Below are 23603 nucleotides of genomic sequence, written 5' to 3'. Positions count from 1 at the left end.
ATAAATGAAAGAAGATGATGTTCTTAATCAAAACTGTGGGTTGGAGTCTGACTCAACTTCTGGTCTTAGCCAAGGCTGTGAAGGCCTCCAACTCTCAGTTTAACTATTGATTAGGCGTCCTCATAGTGATTTCTTCTGATGCCTGGAAAAATTCCCCCCTTTAAAGCTAAAGTGGTTTCGTACTTCGAGCGTGAAATCAAATTTTCAAAAGGACATTAAGCATCATTATTCCAGCAAATCAGAGCAGGTCACAGCTTCCTGTAGGAAAACTTTACTGTCCTCTAACAAAATGCACAAGGATTTTAAGAGTTTATATTGTGAAGCCTCTGCTTTTTTCATCTGCATTGTTTTTTTTTGTTTTTTTTTAACAATCAGATTAAAATCCATTTTTGTAACGGGGGGAATCTTTCCTGTCGACTTTTTTTCTTCATTAAATCATAATCAATCATTTTTACAAATTCCACATTTAATTTATGAAACTGTTTAGTGCCTGTATATTCAATGTTGAATGTTTATTCAAGTGTAACACCAGCTGTTTACAGTAGTATGTAAGGACGGGTAGCATCATATTATTCTATGGTCATATATAGCCTTCTCTCTCTGAGAAGGCTTTAAACTCAAGAAGGATGTAAATTTAAATCTGCAAACCGACTTCTTAAACCTAAAATGCAAAAGTACAAAAGTTGAATCTACTTTTTTGTTTGGGTTTCTTCACAGCTGCTGATGGTGATTACTGGCGCCTATTGAACCCTGGAGAGTACAGAGTAACAGCCAGAGCTGAGGGCTACAGCCTCACCACTAAAAAGTGTGAGGTTGGCTACGCGATAGGGGCCACCAGGTGCGACTTCACCATTGGCCGGAGTAACTTGTTCCGAATCAGAGAAATAATGGAAAAATACAACAAGCAGCCAATCAAGTTGCCCGCCAGGCAGCTTCAGGCCCAAAGACCCAGAGAGAGACGCGTGGGAACATAATGACAACATGAGGAAGCCTGGGGGGGATTTAAAGAAAACATCTGCTCCAATGAGATCGGATTGGAGTCCAGGCCCCAATTTTGGACATTTGATAGGTTCCTTCAGAGTGTTGTCAGAATAATTTGTATTTGGTCGCTCAGATTATGAATGAATCTAATTGTGTGCAGAATTTGATCCGTGTGTTCTTAATAGACAAATCATTTTTAATAGTTAAGGTTAACATCCACACTGTACTGTCATGTTTTTTTGTGTTTCGAAGCAGTATAAAAAATGTTATTCTCTTTATTACGACAAGCACTAAAAAGTTAAGCTAAAGTCGCGTCAGATCTTATTTTTTTAAGCGAAAGTGAAATATGAATGATCAATGCAAAGCCTGTTTGAAATTGCCATTGTGTACATGCAGGTGCTGTGTAATAAATTAGAATATCATCAGAAAGTTTGTTCTAGTAATTCAGTTTCAAATTGAAACCTGGATTGTATAGATCCAATACACGCAGCTATATTTCCAGCTTTTGATAATGATTTTGATAATTATTGCCTGCCGCTAACTACAAAAACAGTTATGCCAGCTGCTTGTGCATGTCTTCTTTACCACATCTTTTCCTTCTATAATACAAAAAATTATATTTTTGTGTAATGTGAAAGTATTGTTGGCTGTACGCCACAACAGTCAACAATAACAAAAATAAACATTTAGAATATACCGATTTGTGTGAGTTTAATATGAGCGAAATATTTTTAATTAAATTACTTAAACTTTTTGTTCATATCGGTAAAATTCTAATTTATTGTGATGCACTACTACTTATGTGACACCGTAGTAAGTCATCATAAAAGCTTTATCAACTGCACTTTGGTATTTTTCTAAAATACTTTTTGCTTTTTAGTTGTTTTTTTTGTTTGTTTTTTAATAAACCTTTGCTCAACTGAAAATAGCTGGTCTTTTGTGTGGATTTTAGTAGTAAAAATTACTCTAGAAACCATTTATTTTATGCATAATTGTATCACATTTTATTTTTAGGTCCATGTTTTTTGGTAGACTTGCAATTTATTAAATGAAATGGAAATAAAAATAAATAAAGAAAATATTTTGATCCCTAATATAGCTTGCCAAGTGACAATGTTAAGATATTCAATGCATACATATTCCAAAGCCTTGGATCCTTTAATACGTGACTAATTTTCAGTTTTTTTTAATTGCGTTAAAATCACACAAAAAGAGTGATAATACAAGAAGCTCTAGTTAATGACTCATCGTTCTTTATGCCTTGTACATTTCTTCATTTGTACGTAAAGAGGTGTTGGTATTCTCATTACAGCTTTTTTTATTTTTTTTTTTCCAAAATGCATTTCTTAAAAATGTATCTAATAGTTGTACTGAAGAAGAATTGGGACAATGAATTTTCTGCATTTTCTGTTAAAATATCCAGCTCAAGGGAGCTTTAATTAAAAAAATAGAACATATTTGCAAATAATCATTGTGGCAGACATCTTCATCCATGTTGACAACCCCCAAGAAAGAGGAGAAAAAGAACTATGTGATACACTTAAAATGTTGTTCTGACTCAACATGTTGTTAAATGGTGAAACACTCTGGACTTATCAGTAAGTTGCTTTCTAAATGTATTTTAGTTTGACTACTGAGCCTCGTCAAAACACAAAGTCTAACTTATTGAATATGTCAATATTCTATTGTTTGTTTCAAAATACCTAAAGTTTTTGTCCACTTAAGTGTAAGATATAAAAATGTAATTTTTAGAATAATTTTTTTTTTTAGACACCTATTGAATGAGAAAGAAACTAAGATTGGTAGATTATGTATGAAAACATTAAGTTCCTTGGTGTCAACACTGTAAGTTGAATTGAGAATTGAAAAAGGTTGGTGAATTAAACTAACAACCAATTGCTTAAAGGAGACATTCATGAACTAAAATGCTCAAATCATTGGGTACGATTTGAGCAGCCCTCATTACAAAGAAGGTCCACCAACTGAATTAAGGTAAATACATTTGCCCTAAAAGATATTATCACACCTCTGATGTGAAAGGATCTCAGCTACATGTCCATAGCTTGGCTATAATGACTGTGGGTCATTTTAAAGATCATTTATGATTTCTGCAGAAGTGAGATTGCATCTTGGGAGTGTCAGGATGGAAGGACTCTAATTATCAGAGCTCTGCCGGGGCTTTTACGGATCACTGGCTTATTCTGACAACTCTGGCTTCCTTCTCTTTGGCCACCATGTAATTAGACGAAGACTCCAGCCTCCCTTATCTCCTCCAAAGTTATTGAACGAAGTCTCACACACCTGTCATCATCTCAAAGCACTGGACTGTGCGAGACTTGTCAGAAAGTGTTAATATTACAATGCTCTCTGCAGCTCAACATCAAAGACTGGGTGTGAAACAGGAGAAATACATTTGTAAGTCAGCGAGACAGAGCAGCCCTTGCTACTTTAAGCCATTAAACATTCATTTGGTAGTGGAACATCCTTAGAACATCCAAGGTTTTGTTGTTATTCATTAAAAACAAAACAAAAAAAATTAATCTTAGGTTTAACTAACATCTATCTCAATGAAGCAGCTATAATATGTGTTCTAAATGGGCAAAGCAGATGTGTTTAATATGTATATTTTTTGACCTGGAGCGTTTTACTGCGTTTGTTGATTTTCAGTGACGGAAAGAAACAGTTGCCCAACTTTAGGCTGTTTTCAGAAAATCCTTTCTTCATAAATATTACATTAGTACAGTAGAATTTAAACATTGTTCTTTTTAGTTCTTGCTTCTGGTTGTAAAATCTAGTGGTTCTACATCCACAACTAATAGAACTGAACACAATTGTTGATGGAAAATAGCCACATAATCTGTGACAGGTCCCATCCCAACTTTACACAATATCGTGACGCTGGAGCCGTTATGCTTTTCATTGTTGACCAGAATGAAATTCATGTTTGAATGTTGTCTAACAAACTATGTTGCACCATTTGCCTACAAGCTGGTTAATGTGTTCGTAACTTCTTCAGGACATTGTTTTATATAACAGTGGGACTTGGTGGGGGTCTCAGGTCTATATGTTATATTGCTCAAAAGTAACTGAGCTTCTCTGATCACTCGTGACCTTAAGATTACCTGTGTATTTGCCTTTTTATTTTCATTTCAGCTGAACCAACTACTATTTTTCCACTTCTTTATTTTTCTTGTAAATTTTTAATCCAGGTATCCTGTTCTTCTGAAGGAAGCCTAGATTAACAACCTTATTCAGAAAGGAATGCTCAGTTTTCCAGTATGCACAACATCTGCTAACTTCATCCTTGAACAAGCACCACTTGTCTGACAGAATGACTGGTGGAACTATTCACTGGTGTTATTGTGAACTTCCTCCTTTCAATAATGATTCAGTTACACAACATCAGCAGTATGCATACGGTTGCATATTAGTTTTCTAATACTCTCCTAAACCTGCAACTTAATTATTTGCCTTGTAAATATGTGATTCCTCTCAAAAACACTGAATGTTCTGTATAGTCAAATTTGGACTGCTTTTATTTTGGAAAACTCGAACACCTTAGATTTCACAGCAACCTGCTGTGATAAGAGATACACCAAAAAAGCAAGCTGCAGTGCTGAATGTGTGTAAAACAAGACATATGCTGAAACAGTAGCTATTCTCATCTGTAATAAGAGCTTGTTGGACAAATTGCTGTCCAGACTTTTTCCATATGGGCTGCAGACACAATTGCTGCAAGTAAAGGGACGGGGGAGTTGTAGAGTTTGCACAATGTGCGGTGTAGCTAAAGTGGTCTGCAGCTCTGATATTAGGCAGATGTGCAGAGAGATAAGGGCTTTGTTAGATGTTGGTCAAGTCTTTGATATTTTCCAGCTCTGACCTGGATGTCAGGAAGGTGGGTCGCCATGGAGAGCTGCTGAGAAACATCTCGACCTTCCTCTTTTTAAACGTCAGGGTCAGAGTGGACAGCCGCTGTAGCAAAGATTGAGATAATTTGTTTTGTTTTGTTTTTGTTTTTTTTCTTTAAAAAAAATGATCAGATCAGGTTTCAGATTTTCTAAAGTCCAGCACTTGTTATATGGTTTGGAATGGTAACATTTTCAGACATAATTTTGCACAATGATTAATTAATACCTAAGAAGAAATATTCATTTCTAAAAGTGACACATCAATGAAATCCCATCCACGTTCACGTTAAATATAAAATGGTAGAAAGGACGTTTGACATTCTAATATATTTTTATTGGTTCAGTTAATTAGCATTCAATAAATACCTCATGACACAACAATAAAGGAAAAAAAAAGACTACAAAAAATAGTGCCTGGATCATAGCGGTAAATTATTTTAGACTGTTGATGGAGCTCGTGGGGACTGTTTCAATGCATTAAGTGCTTCTGTGAATCTGTTGCTTTCTTTTACAGTAAGAGGTGTCCACTTTTCAATTCGCATTGTAGTTTATTTGACTCCCAGGGGGGTCAGTCGTCCAAGGGTGTTGAAGCCAACCATGATTAAGCCGTATGTCAGGGTCAGCGCCATCCATCTGAGGATAATCATTGATACCTGGGGAGGTAATCAGTGTACAGAACCTCAGCCATTTCAAGCCGGGGCTTTCTCAGCGAGCTGCTGATGTTGTTTCATTACTACCTAGGCTGCGGTGTGAAGAGAAAAGTGGCCTCCCTGCGACTGGGACTGATTGCAGCTGGAATCTCTGCAGGTGTATAAAAGTTACATAAGTCTTATCGAATCTTTCAATTTGTGCTCTTCTGACCTGACTCTGGTGTATTTCGAAAGACATCAGAATCAGAGAGATTTTATTTCTTATGTTTCTGTGTTATAACCTCAATTTTAAGATTAAGACAAACCAATTCTACATACACAAACACTTTGCTAAAAGCTGCTTTTACGAAACAACACAATGTATTAGGCGTGTCCCTTCAACTGATCTGACTAAAAGCACCAAACTATCTCCTGATTACTAATTGATTTATAAGGATGTTTGGAAGGTGTTGCGAGTCAGTAATCATGTAAAGAGAAAGCATCAATTTTTCAAAAGTTTTGGCGTAGTCAGAGAAAGCCCGATCTCCTCTGTTTCACGAAAAGCATCTGCTCACCCGACCTCAGTGACCCTTCCAGAAGTGCATAAAGTGAAAAGGTCAGAAAAAGAAAGACGCCAAGCCTGATTTACAACGGTTGCAGATATATTTGGAAGTGCTGATTCTAACGCTTTCCAGAAAGTTAGATAGACAGAGAAATGTATGCCACATGTGCTAAAGAGTCCTTCACTGTTGCCCTTTGTGAAAGAGTCTGAAATGCGTCTTCCTGCAGCAGAACAAAGTTACATGTATGATCTAAGTTCAGCCTTTACAAGGGAGAACAGCAACTACATCAAACTTTATTTTATTTTGATAAAAACACTTCTGTCTGTTAGTCGTCTCAACAGCTCCCTTTTGCCAACATGACAGCGCTTAGCATTCTGGTACAACTTTTCACAAACTTGAAGCTTTGCTTGCTCAAACTCTGGGGATTCTTTATGCTCTCCCCATCTTCATACGCTGCCCTTCCACGTGATTTGGACGGAAGGTTGATTTTGTGTCTGGTGAATTAGTTCTGTTTTGATTTTGCCATATGGGAATAAGGAATCTTTGCTCTTTTGATGCTTTAGGCAGCTTCTCCTGGTCATGCATGAGTCTTTCTGGTTTCACTAAAAAAAAAAAGGTCATAAAAATGATCAAAGACAGCCTACAGAGAAGGTGAAAGGATTCAAAATGCCTTTACTTCAAATGGCAAATTGAGTGAAACAGTAAGGCATGCTCTTAGCAAGATGTTTAAACAAACCACACTCTCATCGACAAACGCAGAAGCCATAAATGAAAGTAATAATAATAAAAAGATAAAACCATGGCTCACCAACCAGGATAGAACTTTTTTCACTTTTTCGGACATACAGTAGTGTATTTTCAGAGTCAACAAGTGGGTCAGCAAAGCTTTTCTGATCTCACACATTATTTTCTGGTCATGTAGCACTTTAGAAATGCTGTAAGGCAATTATAGGGGTTGAGTTACTTCTCTGAATGACTGTTTTACCTTCACATCCTCCATATTGAGTTTTAATCCAGACTTTGTAAAAAATAAGGCAGGATGGAGAAAGTTTAATTAGTTAAGTTTACGAGCACACAAAGATTAATTCCCAATTACAAAGTATTAAAAATATAATTTGGTTACAGTGGTAACCAGTAGAATGGTCAAACTATAGCAGTACCATTAAATTAGGTTAATCAAATTGTGAAAATGTTTCGTTTTATTTAATATTTCAATGAAGTACATTTGTCAAATAATTTCACTGAATCAAAATTGTGTCACTTAATTTAAAATCATTTCACAATTTCTTATGTTTTATCTGCTGTTGGGAAAACAATTAAATAAATTTAAACAGTTTCCTTGTTTTGGTTAAACTTGACCACAGCAAAGCAAATTCTGAGATAAGCTCTGTGTGAGAATTCAAGGTTTGGGATTATTTAAGAAAAAATCTTTAAAAATTCAAATTCTTAAGCAAACAGACTCAGATTTCAAGATTTTATGGGCTGATTTTACAGTAGTCTGGATAAGTGAATGGAAAACGTGAAGAAACGTGATGCTGGGTTTGGCTTTCATTTCTGTTGTGTGGCAAAGGACCATTTCACTTTCGATGCACTATTTTAATGTCTATAATTATTTTAAAAAATTGGGAATGATTATGCCCTACTAAAAACAGACTCTTTACATCATAGTTTCTCATGTTTTATTACTTCGTTTTGTTTGCAAAAAAGAAAGTGTTACTGTCATTATATGTTGTGTATCTAAACCACACCCTGTTTAAAAACACTGGTCAGGTATTAAACCCTGATCTAAGAAAATCTAAATGCAGAAAAAACTGAAATCATTTTTGTTGTTTTTCTGGTTATTTTTTAAATAAACTTATATTTAAAGAAAACACACAAAACACTGTTTTATTTGATGTGCTTCATAAATTATCTTCCAATTTTTATTGTTTCTCATCAAGATCAATAAAAAGCATATACTCTGAGCAGCATAATAAAAAAAAATATCTACTACAATTTGGACAAAATCTAGAGGTCAGTGTTCTCATTTTTATCAGAATAACAAACACAATATCAAAATCCCTTATCTCCAAATAAAATCACATTGCTTTCCATTTGTCCTATTTAACAGCGTCCAACTGATGTTTAATAAATAAATGAAACACTCAAAGTAGTCAAGTCAGTCACCAACAAACAAAACGAGGTATGTTACACCAATATGCAAGAACTTAACTCTCATTTACATTTGAAGCAGCACATTCTGTAAAACGCCAACATAAATTACAAGTACAGATATCAAAAGAGCCAAAAAATACTGTTCTAAATTCCAGTCTGTCCACATTTTTTATATATATATTTATCTCCTGTACAATAAAGATAGTAGTAATGCATGTTTGTACAGAGAAATATAGACGCAGAAGTAACAAAATAGACTGAAATAAATAAGGCAGTTATTCAATCTCTATGTATAGTACAAGAAAAATACACATATTCTAACGTAAATGGAAAAATCACCACATTACCGAAGTTAAGGCATCACCTGTCTTGCAAAGTAATGAAGAGCGTCAGAGATAAATTACAATATTCGCCTTAAAACAATTTCTGCATTTAGAAGCTTAAATGCATGTGTGGTACTTAAATCACTGGTTTGCAGCAGTCACTTTGGCACTGGTTCATCATTATTTTACCAATGTTGTATTTTTAAAATGTAGCCAAAATACAAGAGTGGTCTAAAAGCAATGTTACTTAATAATTACATGTCCTGAAAAACCATTGATGTCCCTTAAGCTTTTCCACATTTTCCCATATTACAACCACAAACTTAAATTTAATTCAATGAGGATTTACGTGGCGGACCAACACAAAGTAGCGCATAATTGTGAAGTGGAAGAATGTAGAAAATGTATTCATGTTCAGCTCCTCTGAATTAAAACTTTGGCAAGCAACCATTAGCTGCAGTTATCTCTGCAGCTAAGATTTACTTAATTCATTTAAGTTAATTCACCCTTTTACCTCCAACTCACATGTACACACACACACACATCTTCACATCAATTCAGAACATCTTTCTGTATGACCACAGCATGATGCTGCAACTACCATGTACGGCCAGGGTTATGAATACTGTCACTTTCCCTCCACACATGAAAAGTTTTTTTTTTTTCTAAAATGTCTTCCATTCACTTCACAAGTATGCTCTAATTTTTGTTGAAATTCCATTAAAATATGTTGAGGTTGTTTTTAAAAATTTTAGAAAATGTGAGCAAGTTTAAATGGTAGGAATCTTTTTGTTAAGTACTGTACATGTATTATTCTGTTTCCTTTGGTGATTTAAACAAAATATCATGCCAGCTCTATAATAAGCTGTTTATTTTCTGATACAGAAAGAAAAATAATTTACATTAAGAGGGAACAAATAAGTCAAGAGGACTCACAAGCTTATGTAGGACTCCATAACTTACCCACGAAGCAGAAAAAAGAGGACTTAATAATCACAAAATAGAATCTCTTCGTGGAGATTAAAAAGCTTGTACTGTCATCTTTTATAGCTACACAATATACTGAAGACACCCTTGGTTACCTGGAATCGTTCATTAAATGTCATTTGGTAGGAGAAAATATATAAACTACCAAGAGGAATATTCAGGTACAAAAAAAAATTGCTTCTCTGAAAAATATTGTAGGGAAAAACAGAGATCAAATCTCACCTCTGAACACTGGGTCACTCAAAACCAGACTCCAGGATCCTATATTTGCTCAATCAAGTACTGCGTTACCTTTAGGGGATTTATATAGTAACACATGGGGGATTAAACTAATTAACATGTGTACAGAATTACACCAATTAAAAATAATATTTGAGAAACATGTTTATTATTATTTTTCTCATGGCTCAATCTCCCAGTTAAGTTGTACAAGAGAAGCAGAAACGACTAGCCAACTCCAGAATGAATTAACTCAGTATAAACTGTCAACTCCTGCCTCTGAAATATTTCTGCAGAGTCGATAACATGACGCAACCAGCTAGGCTCCCTCGAATAGGTGTTTGTTTTTACCATCTTTTGCTATAAATGGATTTTGAGGGCGTCATTTTATAAATAGGATCAAACTGAGGTGAATGCAACTGAATTTATTTGTATCGGAGAGATAGACAAATTTGATTGAATGTTCTGTATGAAAATTAGATTTTTTTTCTTTAAAGTTACTTGAGGTTACGTCTTTGCTGAATTGATGCAATGTACATTAAGTGAACTAAATGGATGGAAGCATGAATATTTTTCTCTTAGTAAAATATTTTATTGTTCCTTCATAATTAATCTAATATTGTAAAACCTAACGCATTTTGCATAAACGCCTGTTTTAAAACTACATACGAGAACACCAGTGGAACACCAGTAAGTGGAAATGTACAAATTATGTGTTGAGGTTTCACTCATTGAGCTGTCTGGGTTTGAGGAAAATGTAATCTTATAGTAAACTTACAAAAGTAATCAAAGCCATGTCGAGCTTATTTATGAAGCTCTTCCACAGCAGGCACTGACCAAATGAACAAAAGCCATGATTAAAACAAATAAATTCATACTCAAGCCAGTGGGGAAGGAAGGAAACTGAAGGAGCTGGAGAGAGCCGCTGCAGCTAAAGCAGGAAAAAATGTCAACAGTACAGCTATCAGATGTTCACTGCAGACATCTGGCATTTATGAAAGAGTAGCAAAAAGAAACCCATTGTTTCAAGACAGCTACAAAAAGTCCAGTTTGCCATGAGGCATGTGGGAACAAAACAAACATGTAGAAGATGACGCTCTACTTAGAAACAAAAATGGACCTTTCTGGTCACCGGATGAGATGCGGCAGAAACATAATTCTTCACATCATCTTGAAAATGTCATTAAATCTCACAGTAAAACATGGTGGTGGCAGCATCATGATGTGGTGTAGGTTTTAGTTTTCTAAAGCAAAGACAGGGGAAGCTGGTCAGAGTTGAAGGGAACCTGGACTAATCTAAAAACAGGGCAATCCTGGGAGAAGGAAAAACCTCTACATTGTGTTGTGTTGGCTGAGATCAGCCCAAAAAATGGGCAAACATTTCACCATCTAGATGCGCAAAGCTGGTGGACCGATGCCCAATTCAATGATGTAACAAAATTTGCAAAACTCCAAAACATTTGCATCGCTTCCGGTATTACTCTAAAATGTCCTATAAAATCCCCATCAAACAATTTAAATCTTAAAATGTTTTTAGTCCCTTTCAGTAAAAAAATAGTCTTTCAGGCTGACTTTATTTTATGTTATTAATTTAAGACAAAGCAGACTAGGATATTTCTCAAACACTACTTCAGTCTACATTTTCACACTGACTCACAAGCAAAACTGAGGTCACCCAATTTACAAAAATATATTTTAGAGAAAGAAACTGTAAACAACTCTAAAGCACAAACAGAAAAAAAGAACAAACAACATCAGCAGCTGAAGCTGAAGCCAGTTAAAACACCGTCGTTAAGTCATCCTTTGTGGTGGTTATCACACTTACACAACCTCTGCTCAAAAAACCTGAACACACAGCAAAATAAGCAGATAGAGGCAAAATGCAGAGAGATTGGGTGACTGTGCAGATAAAGACACCACAGTGCATTTCTTGGGGGTCAAAAGTTGTGCATGAGATGGATTACTTTGTGCAAACATTTCTGAAATATGTAGCTTTTTTGGAAGTATTCTGTCCCACGTGCCTTTAATGAAACAGTTGACTTGGACAGATGGAAACTCTTTTATTTACATTAACATCATGTAATTCTGAACCTGTAAAAGCTGCTCAGATTTGACTATTCTGCTAAATCTTTTGTCAGTTTGACAGTATTCATGGCATCCTTTATATGATGATGAGCCTGAAAGAATTAATGTCTAAAAAAACAAACAAACAACAAAAAAAAAAAAACGGCACAACGTTTTTGTTTCTGTTCAAAACTTCAAATTTAGTCAGGTCACTAAAAGCTTCACAGTAGGTGCTTACAAATAAAAAAACAAAACAAAAAAGCATAACCACAAGTTTTGTATTAAGGGTTGATGGTGTCCAGTTTCAGCTTAGTAAAAAAAGAAAAAAGTGCAACTTGCTAACTCTTCTTCTGTGACCCAGCTAACAACTATTAACAATAAATAGTTGTTGGTACCTTGTTCTGTGATGACAGATGTGTACTATGTGTGTGACTAATCCACATAAATATAAATCAACGTTAATGCAAATGAAGAGATTAGCATTAGCTGGTTTTCATACGTGAGGCGTCCATTAGGGATTTTTGCTGTCAAGGTTGATGTGAGATCTCTGAAATTGGAATTCAGGTTATGCTCAAGCAGATTTGGGTCTCAGACTCACTTATAGGACCTATTTTCTACTTTTGAGCCCCAAAACAAAAACATGCTACTACCATGTCAATTTTAATCCAATGTGACCATAATGTAGTATGTGGACAAAATATCTCAGTGTGTCTAAAACCTAAACAGGCAATGATAGCTTTAATAAGTTTTGGCTCAATCATTCCTCCTAAAACTCAGAGCTTCACCAGAGGTGTTTAAAGATATAAAAACAAGAGGAAAAATGTAATCCGTAGGTGATGGGCAATGTATTTTGTGATGTTTAAGACTGGAAGCTTTCTGGTCTTCCATTTATTTCTGGTTTTTGGTTAAAGTACTTCTGTTTGGTGTTTCAAAAACAATTAACTGTAGCCTAGAAGTTTTTTGTTTGTTTTTTCCAGGTTTTCAATTAGTACTCAGAAAGTGCGAATACTAATGCATGCATACCAACTTGGCTAAACAACGACAACTACAGTTAACGGCAACTGGTTTAGTGTTTCCTTCAAAACTTCAGTTTGTCCACGTCACTGAGAGCTTTACAAGATGTGTTTAAGAAACAAAGAAGAGAAAATTCGGAAACAACAAAATAAACGAGTGTCCGGATTATCTGCTTAATTTGGAGTCTGATTTAGTTAAGCCCGAATTCCTGAGTCAGATTGCACTGCAGCAGCGTTTGCTGTGATGTATGCTTTCGACAGGAATAAATTTGAGAAACTTTGTGATTTATTACGGAAAATGTTATCTTCAGTGCTACATAATTCAACAGTGCATAAACTAGTCACTGCAGCACCGTACACAAGATATATTTTAAAACAAATATGCGACAAAGTAAATATGTAGCTAAATGTCATATCCTACCCTAGCTGTCACGGCCGGTGCTAATAGTTGACCATATTTCCTGCTTGACCAACATCCGTCACCCCAGGTAGATGGTTAATCTGCAGTTTATTGTCCTCACAGCGAGTTCACTGCACTGATCTGCAGCTCTGGGCAGTCTGTTGGTACTCCTGTGCAGAGGTTTGCCCTTGTCAGTAGTGATTTCTTTTTTTTTTCTTTTACCTTAGTGTTGTTTTTTTTTGTAATGTCAGAGCTGATCTAAGCAGACGCGGACAAGAAACAGCAATATTTATCCTCGTCCTCATCAACAATGAATAAGGTTCGTGTTTCCGTCTGTGCTACCAAGTAACCTCCATCACTCAGCTGTGGGTATGCTGCTCCCCTGCTGCTCCGGCCGCCGCCCGGACGCGTTTAGGGAGCTCCGTTTCAGCAGCCTGTTGAGGATGTCCGTGCACGTCTTCTTGTACTGGTGCCTCAGCAGGGAGTACACGAAGGGGTCGCACGCTGCCTTGCTGTAAGCCAAGCACTTGGAGACGATTCCCCAGTGAGGGTCGATCGGCACTGCTGGAAATAACTCCACGATCCTGAGGGTAGACAGACGGAGAGGGTGGTGAGAGCAAGAGGTGGGAAAGGCAATTCGACATACTGGAAAAGAAATGCATGCCTGGAGCTTACGATGCAGAGACATGTAGGCAAAACACTGCTGGAAACTGAGAAGGTTTTTTTTTTCTAGTGCAGCTCTACTAATTTAAGTGTTTACTTGTGTTTTTTTTATTTATTTCTCCAACTTAATTTTTCCTCTTTATGTGCAACCTACAGAGATTATTGTACTTATTTTATTTCTGTTTTTATTTGAATAATAATCTATAAATGCTCTGTAATGGACTGGCGATGTGTCCAGGATGTACCCCAACTCTCGCCGAATGACCATTGGAGATAGACACCAGCCTCCCGCAATCCTGCAAGCATAATGGACGATGGCTGGATGGATAATAATTTATATGGCATATCTTTATAGTGCCATCCATTTTCTTCGACTTGTCTGAGATATATCTCCCCAGTGAAACTCTCTAGCTCGTTCTGGAGGATCCCGAGGAGTAAAAGAGATCCAAACATCGTCCCTCAGCACTTTCTATCTCCTCTAAATGGGATGTGCACAAAAAAACTCCAATAGGAGGCATCCAAGAGGAACACTAATCAGATTCCAAATGACCTCAACTGACTGTGTGGAGGGGTAGTACATATATAGATTGCTAAATCAAGGGCTTTCCCCTTGGCTTAGCAAAGGCTATAACAAAAGACAAAGCAGTACCTGCATTATGAAATAGAAATATGCAAACTTTATCAACATGTAGGCGGTTTTTTAAATAGATATCATTTAAGTCATCTTTGTCAAGCTTTACATTTAAAGGATTTTTCAGTGTATGGTCAATTTTATTTTATCAACATGCATGTTTCCCCTCACATATAGCCTGTGGCATGCAGGTCAAAAAGTTTAGTCTCAGTTGGTTGTGGCAAAATGGAAAGATGATTTTATAGGATTTTTTTTCAACAATAGTATCCTTATTTCCACTCTTTCACAAAGGCAGAATTATAGAGTACATAACTAAAAGTTGTCTTTGAGCTCTTACCCACACCGTCAGTTTAGGTGGACGTCTGTGTCTTGGCAGGTTGGCAGCTGAGTCATAATTTATCTATTTTTAGATTATGAAATCGATTGAACAGTGATCTGGGATTTTCCAAGCTGGGCTGTTGTTACATGGCCTAACCCTGCTTTAAACTTCAACCAACTTCATCCGTGACTTATGCGCTGTGGTCCTTGGTCTTCATGATGCTGTTTGCTCCACGATGTTCTTCAACAAATCTCTGAGGCCTTCACAGAACAGCTATATTCATCATGAAATTTAAATAGAAACTGATTCAATGTGCTAAGCGGATGACCTACATAGATATTTCATCCTAAATGGATTTTATTCAGGGGTATCGAAACCAACAATTTTCAGATTTTTATCCGTAAAAGTTGCCCAAAGCCATGCATCATTTCCTTCCACTTGATAGTTATGTGCTATTCAGTGTTGGTCTATGTCAGAAAATCCAAACTGAATTTTGTGATTGAAATTAGATACAATGTGAAACTCCTCAGGGGGTGTGAATACTTTTACAAGAAGCTGCGTTGGTATTGTAAGACAGATCTACATAGTTTCATTTTAAGGAAAATTACTATTTGGATCAATTTGAGGTTTCTTATGCACTGGGCTTGTTTGTCAAATTGAAAGTACAATTTGGAAATTACAGCCTTTTAGCAGGTATTGAACATAGTTTTCATTAACATTTTTGTATTAACATTTATTTTTATTGGTCTGATGTAATATTATAATCTCAAATGCTTTCATTTGCTGTATGTAGGAAATCATAATTACAAATAAAAACTAAAGCTTGAAAACAACAGTCTGTGTGTAATTGATATGTTCATCATTGGAGCTGGCTGTAAATACAAACTCAAAGCTGTCTGGATATAATAAAATGACTATGAAGTATTAATGGTTTATTATACAAGCAGTCCTTTAATTTGTAAGCATTAACCAAGCTATTATAATATTAGGGATTTTTCCATGTCATTACCTCAAATCAGCTATTAGCAAAAAAATCAAAAACAAAACAAAGGACAGAAAGTTGTTCAACTCACCAATTAATGGGGCAACTAATGATTCTCCAGGAAGCAAGCATGAAAATTTGCTTCAACTTTACCGACTTTCACATTTGCTCAGTCTTATAAAACTTTTTATTTTTTTAAATGACAGATTCTAAGTGACTGCACTCTGGATGATTACTGTGTTTAAAGTAGAGCTGTGTCAGCACATTAATGCTAGCCTTATAGGTAGATTTGACAGATGTTTGCTTCACTGGGATGAATTTTCATCATATCAAATTTATATTGAAATACTAATCTGCCATTTTCAGAGGGAAAACATGTGACGCCTTGCTGTGCTTTTTTTTTATTATTGGCAGAGTATCGATAACACAACAAATTGTCTCGTTGTTTGAGCAGATGGAAAGCTTGTTGAATAGCCTGGAATAGTTTAATAACAAAGCCAAAGCTAATTTAATTTCAAAGAGCTTGTATTCCTTCCTCCATCACCAAAATGCTTTGGAGTATGTTTTAAAACAGTATTAAAGATCTAGAGAATTGTAAAATCAATGCAACTGATGGTCAAACACTGTATGAAGACAGCTGATACCAGGTTATTTTTCAGTCTGTGAGCCAGTTGCATCTTACCACATCTTACTGACATGTGAACTGTGATAAAGCAAGAATTCTGGCTTCTTGCTTTTAATGCCCTGACACACAAAGCTGTTCTTAGTTGAGTCTGGATTTAGATAAGTATAGATGTGAATTGTCTAGTTTTCTGTTTCTCTGGTCTGGGACAACTGGGCAAATATCCACAGACCTCCAGGGAAGAGGGACCTTTGACCAAAAAAGTGACACTCTGATTTATTTCTACAACATCTCAAGCTGGGAACATCTGACATAACATCCGACATAACACTGCTCGATGTCTTCTGGAGATGGAAAGGCAAATCTGCTTATGGTAAAAAAAAAACAAAAAAACATCTGGGGAAGGAAAGCTTCGATCAGGAAAGCCGGCAGCATCGTGAAAACTTATAGATACTCTTAGTTTGTTAATAGAAAACGTTAAATAGACAAACTTACAGATTACAAATTGTAAACATCACAAAACAATATGATATTAAATTTAAACTATAATTCCTTTTTTTATGCAATTCTTCAGATTATTTGCATGGATGTATAGGCATAATATATTTGTCAGTGAACATTCGGGGCCAAGGTGTCGCTTATTTGTTTGGTTCAGTTTCAATCAAAAATAAGAGAGAGAAACAATCGCATCTAACAAAAGTTGTCTGGAACAAACTCTATTCTGATTCTGTTGTAGCTAAAATCAAAAATTAAAAACCCTTTTGAAGCCATAAAGACAAGGAAGAACATCTACTCCCTTGAGAGAAAAAACTTTCATTCAGTTTTCTTTTTTTTTTTTTTTTACTTGCTTCAAGGAAGACATGCAACAGACTTTATGATGGTGAGTTCTATTTGAACTCCGTAGATGGAGTTTCGAGGTTCTAAGATATAAAAGTAATCTAACGCCCCCACTCCCCGAAGTCAAAACTCCAACTGAAAAAAGTTTGACGTTTCTCCTTGACCTTCAAATCCAACATGGATGCCTCATGCATATGGACACAGCCATAATGTTTTTTATTTTAGCTTTTCTCAGTCAAACCATCAGCTTCCATGTTACCTGGTCACTGAGTTCAAAACCCATAAAATTCAGCCCTTTCGCTTTCAAATGGATCACAAATGCAGTGCAGCAGTAGTCTTCAACACTGGTTCTTAAGGTTTGGTGTCCTGAAATATATTTTTTTTAAGAAACTTTCCTGCTTCAGCACATTCAAGTGAAATCACTAGGGTTATTGACGGGCTGCCGTACTTGAACGCATGCCAAAGAGGTTTGACCTAGCTGCTCCTGGAACAGGAAAACATTTTCAATTTGCAGGACACTTGCTTCCAAAGTTGGGGACCACACCTCTACCATTACATTCCTATTAAATTATAGCTGATAGCAGGAGACACTGTGGTGCTAAATTCATTTGGACTGTCAACGCCCTAGGCATGGGCAGAGATACGATTACAGCCGTATGAAACAGAGAGTAAAAATACCATAGGATGGTGTAGAAAAAACACATCAAAGTTGACCTTTAAGACATAACAATGTCTTCCCGATCACTCCCTTCGACGTGTCCTTGTTAAACTTTTAGGTTTAGCGACAACAACCTCATCCTGAAAAAAAACAGTCTTCAAAATAAAGATGTGTTTTCTAAAACGTTTGACAGTAAGTTCAATTTTAAGCTCCAGAAAGCTTCAGAATAGACCAATATTTACCATAATTTAAAATATTACTGTGTGTGATTACCTCTGAATGTCTGTGTAGTCAATAAAGTTATCACAGTGTGGAAAAATTGAATGTGCAAAAAGAGGTTTTATCTTCAGTGATAGATTGTTTTCATGTTTGGTCGTTTTCTTGTGTAAAGACTGCGCCAAATAATGTCACAGACTGTGGTTTCCCAAAGTCCACCTTCCTGTTTACATGCATTGGTACTTAACAATATTGATACACACTTGTCACTTCAGGCTAGGAACACCCAAGAAGAGCTGTAGCTTTGCAAATGCTCTGATTCGGTTTATCACGATTTATCAATTTGGCTCTGTCAAATTGATAAAATGTTCACTTGCTACCAAATATTTGCCACTTATTGACAGGTTCGTTTCGTCTGATTCTACAGGTCTGTTTTGGTAACATATTACCAAACAAAACTATCAGACATCTTAGCAAGAGAAAAGTGCAGTTGCCTTCTTTCAGCTAGCTGCCCAGCAGTGCACAGCAATAGAGAGGCAGAGCCATTATACTTCCGACTCCTGCAAGAGAAAACTCCAGTCACTGTGGCACTCTCCGTGACCTCTCTGTAAACAGATTTTCCATAAAACCAATATGAAGGAAAATATTAGCAGCTCTGCAACAGTAACTATTTAAAACCTTGGTATATATACCATGTTGCTGATAACCGCTACATGCTTAAAGGCATACACATGGATGGGCAAGAGCTTGGAATCTTGCAGGAATCCAAATATCCCAATAGGTGATTTGCAAAACAGGCTCCATGACTCATGTTTGCCCTCCAGAAAATTACAGTCAACCTTTGGAGTCAAATCAAATTTATTTTCAGACGCAAAACCGCAGATAGAATTTATCTGGTTATGTTCCAAACAAGAAATAATGCCAGGAAATATTTCTTTCCTTGACACAGAGACATGAGCCTCATTTAAAAGAAGACTTTGATAGATTAGAAATATTATTTGGTCGCAATCTTGATTTTTTTTTTTTTTTTTTGTATTCATTTTATTATTCAAAGTAGTAAACTAAATAATGATTTATTTCCCATTACACAGATTTTGTTTTCCACATTCTCATCCTTTCACCTTGCATCACTTAAGTCCTCTTTCTCTCTCCCGTGGCCTTCTTTGGCATCCCTTCTTCAAGCAGTGATTGATGCCAGCGAATTCAACAAAGTGGGGATGCACCAGACGAACTTGAGGAGAACAAAGTGCCAATGCAGCAGCAACAACAGCCGGACAGAGGCGTATTACTTATCACAAGGTCAGCCACTCTCATCTTCCGAACTCAGCCCGCATGGAGAGGAAGCAGGCAGGAAGTGTGAGTGGGAGGGCTGGCGTGTTGGAGGAAGGTAACCAAAAGGCTCTGCAGCGTTTTGTGCGTGCTACAGCACCGTTTCTCCCACCTGCAAACACTCACCTCGTGATCACATAGGGAGCAAAGCAGAGCATGAAGGTGCCGATGAAGGTGCTGATCTTCCTCGTTGCTCTCTGCCGCCGCCTCTTCTGCTCCTCCAGGCACCGCTGGCGGACGCTGGAAGGGAAAGACAGCCAGTTTATTCCCAGTGGGGCAAAATCTGAGGTTTACTGGGATTACTTCTGGATTTCTGTATATTGAGGATATTAAATCTAAGAAGTCGAAAGCAGTTAAGCCGCCTTATTAAAACGAACTCACATTCTTAGGAGCTGCGTTGGAATCCTTTGTGGAAATGTGAGGCTGTGTTTGAATTTGTTGCCAAATTGCTTTAAGCAGACCTAAACGAAACAAGAGGCCACAAATGGTGGAAACGCTACACATTTTTGTCCAATCTCGTTCCTAAAAAGATCTGAAAAGTGTGGCCTGCGTTTGTTTTCAGTTTCCCCGAGTCAGCACACTGGTCAACAACCTTCCGCTGCAGCCAGAGCAGCGAGTCTCTTGGCAGCTTCTCTCATCCATAGACTGACAATATTTTCCATTCTTCTCTGCAAAATCTCTGCAAAAACTGGAAGGAGAAGCTTTGAAAATTTGCAACACATTCACACGCCATTAAACGTACATCTAAACTTTGCCACCATCATGTTTCCCAGTAAGCATGGTAATTTTGTGGCGATATGCAATGTTCTACTGTGTCCTGCAAATATTGTCTTTGCACATTGATCAAATAGTTATTGCTTCTCTGGACTCATCTGAGCACAGCATGTTCTTCATTATGTTTTCTGCCACCATACACGCCTTGCAGCAAACTGCCATGTGTATATCTTGACATAATACAGAAATTACTAATATTTGCCATATTATAGTAACCCATATGAGCTATGATTCTCTGCAACACCTCTCAAGTTACCACGGACTGCATTGCTTAGTCTTTAAGATGTTCTCCAACAATCTTCTTCTTCACAAAACATTTATTATTATATTTATACCATTAAGCTGCACATAAAAGGATTTTATTACTAATTAGGTAAGTTCTGAAGGCAACTGGTTGCTAAGGATTTTTATTTAGGGGTATCAAATACCCCTAAATGTGCACCACACTGTTAAGATCTTTATTTGTGATATAAATTTGGAAAACCTTGTATAATTTTTTTGTACCACCTCACAAATAAATTTGTTACGTCAATCTATCACATATTAGAACATCTAAATCAAACACACTGAAGAGTGTTGTGGTCAGTTCCTTACATTGTGGAAAATTGCAATCCGTTTGCATTTTGTGACATTCAGTGTAAATTCAGAACTGCGGGTAAATGAAATATATATTATTATATTGTTCTTAGAAATCAGGGGGTTGGTCAAGAGTGATTGAGAGACATTAAAAACTGGTGCATAAAGGACAAAATCTGATGTAGGCATAAATAAATAATTCAACTCATTAAATTTATGTGTGTGTGTGTGCGTGTGTGTGTGTGTGTGGGGGGGGGTGGGTGTGTGCGCGGTGTGTGCGTGTGTGCGCGTGTGTCTCGTCCTGCTTGAGCAGACACTATGATGACTGGCTGCCTTACAGTGTCATTAACAGATTCCCTGTACAAAAAGGAAAAGTCAAATATTCTGCCTGTCACACAACTGGCTTTAGTTTGAAGTGAAGTTGTAAGCAAAAAAAAAAAAAAAATCAGTAATTGAAAATAAGGCTTGAAAACACACATTTGTGTGTAATTCATATTTATATTGTGTTTTATTTAGCTACTGAAATTAATTTATATTTCAGTAAAATTACAATTTATTGCACGTCACTGTCTTTTTCCCCAAGATCTGTTGCTTGTGAACACAACATAGAATATGGAAAAAATGTAGAATCCAAAGGAAAACAAAAAAAAAGATTAAACTCAGATGTGGGTTTGGCTGGAGGTGGTTGTCAAATCAAACTCTGCTTAGAGCCTCATAACCTTGGGGCAGCTCTAGGGCCAGCAACTTTACGATGGGAAATGCCCCTGCATCTTTGGTACAAACACTATTGAGAATTTGAAAAAAAAAAAAAAAAAAGCAGATGGAACATTTTGTACATTTACCTTGATATCTATAAAATAAAACTCAATTCATAAATTCACACAAAACCAAAAGGGGGCGGGAGGGGGAACAAAAAGTATTACGTGTATCCTATAGGAGCTCACCTGGGGTGTATGTCCACAAGCAGCACCAAAGTTTGCATCGTTATAACATCGATCCTCTTGCAGTGAAACCGGGCCACTTTAAGAACTTTGAGGTATGTGAAACATAACACTATAAAAGACAGGAGGAAGGTGAAGGAGTGGAAAAACACGGTGAAGACAACAAACTGGGTCCTGCTGCTTGCCCTGGCGTTGGACAGGGTGCAGGACGCGTACAGCCGGTGATAGCCCACCCACGAGAGACAGGCGGCCACGGTGGAGAAGGACATGGAGTGCGCCCACGTGTAGCCGAGCACTAGCGCTGCGTCCTTGTGGCGCATCTTGGAGTGGTACCTCAGGGGGAACACCACCGCGATCCACCTGTCGATGCTCAGGGCGGCCATGCTCAGCATGGAGTTGGTGGACAGGAAGGTCTCCAGGAACCCGGCGATCTGGCAGAAGCCGTCTCCCCCCGGCTGAGCCCTGCTGACGAGTCCCACCAGAGTGAGCGGCATGTTGGCCACAGTCAGCAACAAGTTGCAGAAGGTGAGGTTGAGGTTGAACAGACCGGGCACCTGCCTACGGATCTCCGGGTTGTAGAGGAAGCAGATCAGCACCAGGACGTTGGACAGCAGCGACACTATGATGATCACAACTACCAGCACGGAGAGAATTACCTCCGCAGTGTCCATCCTGCGCGCCCCACCAAAAAAAACAAAAAACAAAAAAAACTCACTTCTCCACACTTTTAGCGCGCATATCCAAATCCTGTTTGCCCCTCAAGAACTGTATTAATAAATAAATGAAGAAAAAAAAAGAAAAAAAAAAATACATCCTCACATTTGTCCAGATGCCTCCCTTTCCCCCCCACCACCACCTCTCCACTCGTCTACATTGCATTGGAGTCGAAGATTGTTAGAAGGTTTCCAGCATGTTTAAAGTAAATCTCAGGATTAGAAAGTGCAGGTCCCCCTTTATGCCTCTGAGCTGCAGGAAGCCTCTCACGCCACAGCTGCTCTGTTCTAGTAGCTGCTGCGCCCTGCAGTGGGGAGTTTGTCATCCTGTGATGCCTCGCTCTCCAGGCATCACCCCTCCGTGCACACAGCACAACTCCCTGCGTGGACCGCTCTGTTTCTCCCCGATCTTTTCTGAATACCAGAACAGCTGCACAGCCACCTTGAATGGCGGTTAAAGTTATTTTTGTAAGAAGGAAAAAAGGGAAGGGGAAATAAATACATTGTCATTTATATTTCTATGTAAATGACAATTTAAATAAAAGTAGAGATGAATAGATGTGCAATGACTTAAATGTTCTGTTTACAAATAAAACACTGGATTTTTTTTAAAGCAAAACTGTTCAAACTGTTTGTCTTTCTCACTCTCTGACTTTAAATTGGGTTAAACCTTTTTTTGTTTTAAGTCAGAAACATAATTTCAATCTCAAATTCCACAGTAACAAAAGATTCAAACTGAACTATTTGGACACGATGACCATACACCCCTACTACTTCAAAATCCAAATGTGAACAAGGGGTGTTGACGCGTCATGTTTGGAAGTCTGGTTGGTCTGCAGGAGGAAGTGGTGCATTTCACAAAACAGACGACATCACGGTGGGGGGGAAGAAAGTTTTTGTGGAAAAGTTAAATCAAGATATCAACGTTAGCCTACATCAACCAGTTTGTATTTATGCAAGAATAAAATAGCAGAGCGAGTTATGCTACAGAATCTCGTAAAGATATCCACGAACGTGTCCGTCTTATGTCACGTCACAGCCTCAAATTTCTGTTTTCAATTAATTTTGTGTGACCAACTCAAAGTTGTATTTTATTTTGTA

At 37.3% G+C, this 23603-nt stretch overlaps 2 protein-coding genes across 3 annotated transcripts in view; one reads left to right on the top strand and one right to left on the bottom strand.

Moving 5' to 3' along the window:
• The window catches only part of cpxm2 (carboxypeptidase X (M14 family), member 2), a 33178-nt gene extending 31271 nt beyond the window's left edge, over nt 1-1907 (top strand). For both annotated transcript variants that reach the window (XM_014994794.2, XM_088016437.1), the window contains one exon: nt 718-1907. In XM_014994794.2, the coding sequence (XP_014850280.2) occupies nt 718-974 (257 nt within the window). In that variant the 3' untranslated portion in view covers nt 975-1907. The remainder of the gene's footprint in view (nt 1-717) is intronic.
• An 11563-nt stretch (nt 1908-13470) lies between these two features.
• LOC106922406 (G protein-coupled receptor 26) lies at nt 13471-22921 on the bottom strand. The gene is made up of 3 exons (XM_014994796.2): nt 21793-22921; nt 19625-19738; nt 13471-13825 (listed from the first exon to the last, which is right to left on the bottom strand). The coding sequence occupies exons 1-3, from the start codon at nt 22458-22460 to the stop codon at nt 13597-13599; spliced, it is 1011 nt and encodes a 336-aa protein (XP_014850282.1). The 5' UTR covers nt 22461-22921; the 3' UTR covers nt 13471-13596.
• Between the last annotated feature and the right edge of the window lie 682 nt (nt 22922-23603).

Source organism: Poecilia mexicana, unplaced genomic scaffold (genome assembly GCF_051168715.1).
Source record: "Poecilia mexicana isolate PSO_F unplaced genomic scaffold, ASM5116871v1 scaffold_19, whole genome shotgun sequence".
Taxonomy (NCBI): Eukaryota; Metazoa; Chordata; class Actinopteri; order Cyprinodontiformes; family Poeciliidae; genus Poecilia; species Poecilia mexicana.
This window is presented reverse-complemented; position numbering and strand designations above follow the sequence as displayed.

Coding starts and splice junctions, on each gene's coding strand:
- LOC106922406 (XM_014994796.2), bottom strand. CDS start 22,460: ATGGACACTGCGGAGGTAATTCTCTCCGTGCTGGTAGTTGTGATCATC. Junction 19,739..21,792: donor CTTGTGGACATACACCCCAG/GTGAGCTCCTAT, acceptor TTTCCCTTCCAG/CGTCCGCCAGCGGTGCCTGG. Junction 13,826..19,624: donor GCTCCCTATGTGATCACGAG/GTGAGTGTTTGC, acceptor GTCTACCCTCAG/GATCGTGGAGTTATTTCCAG.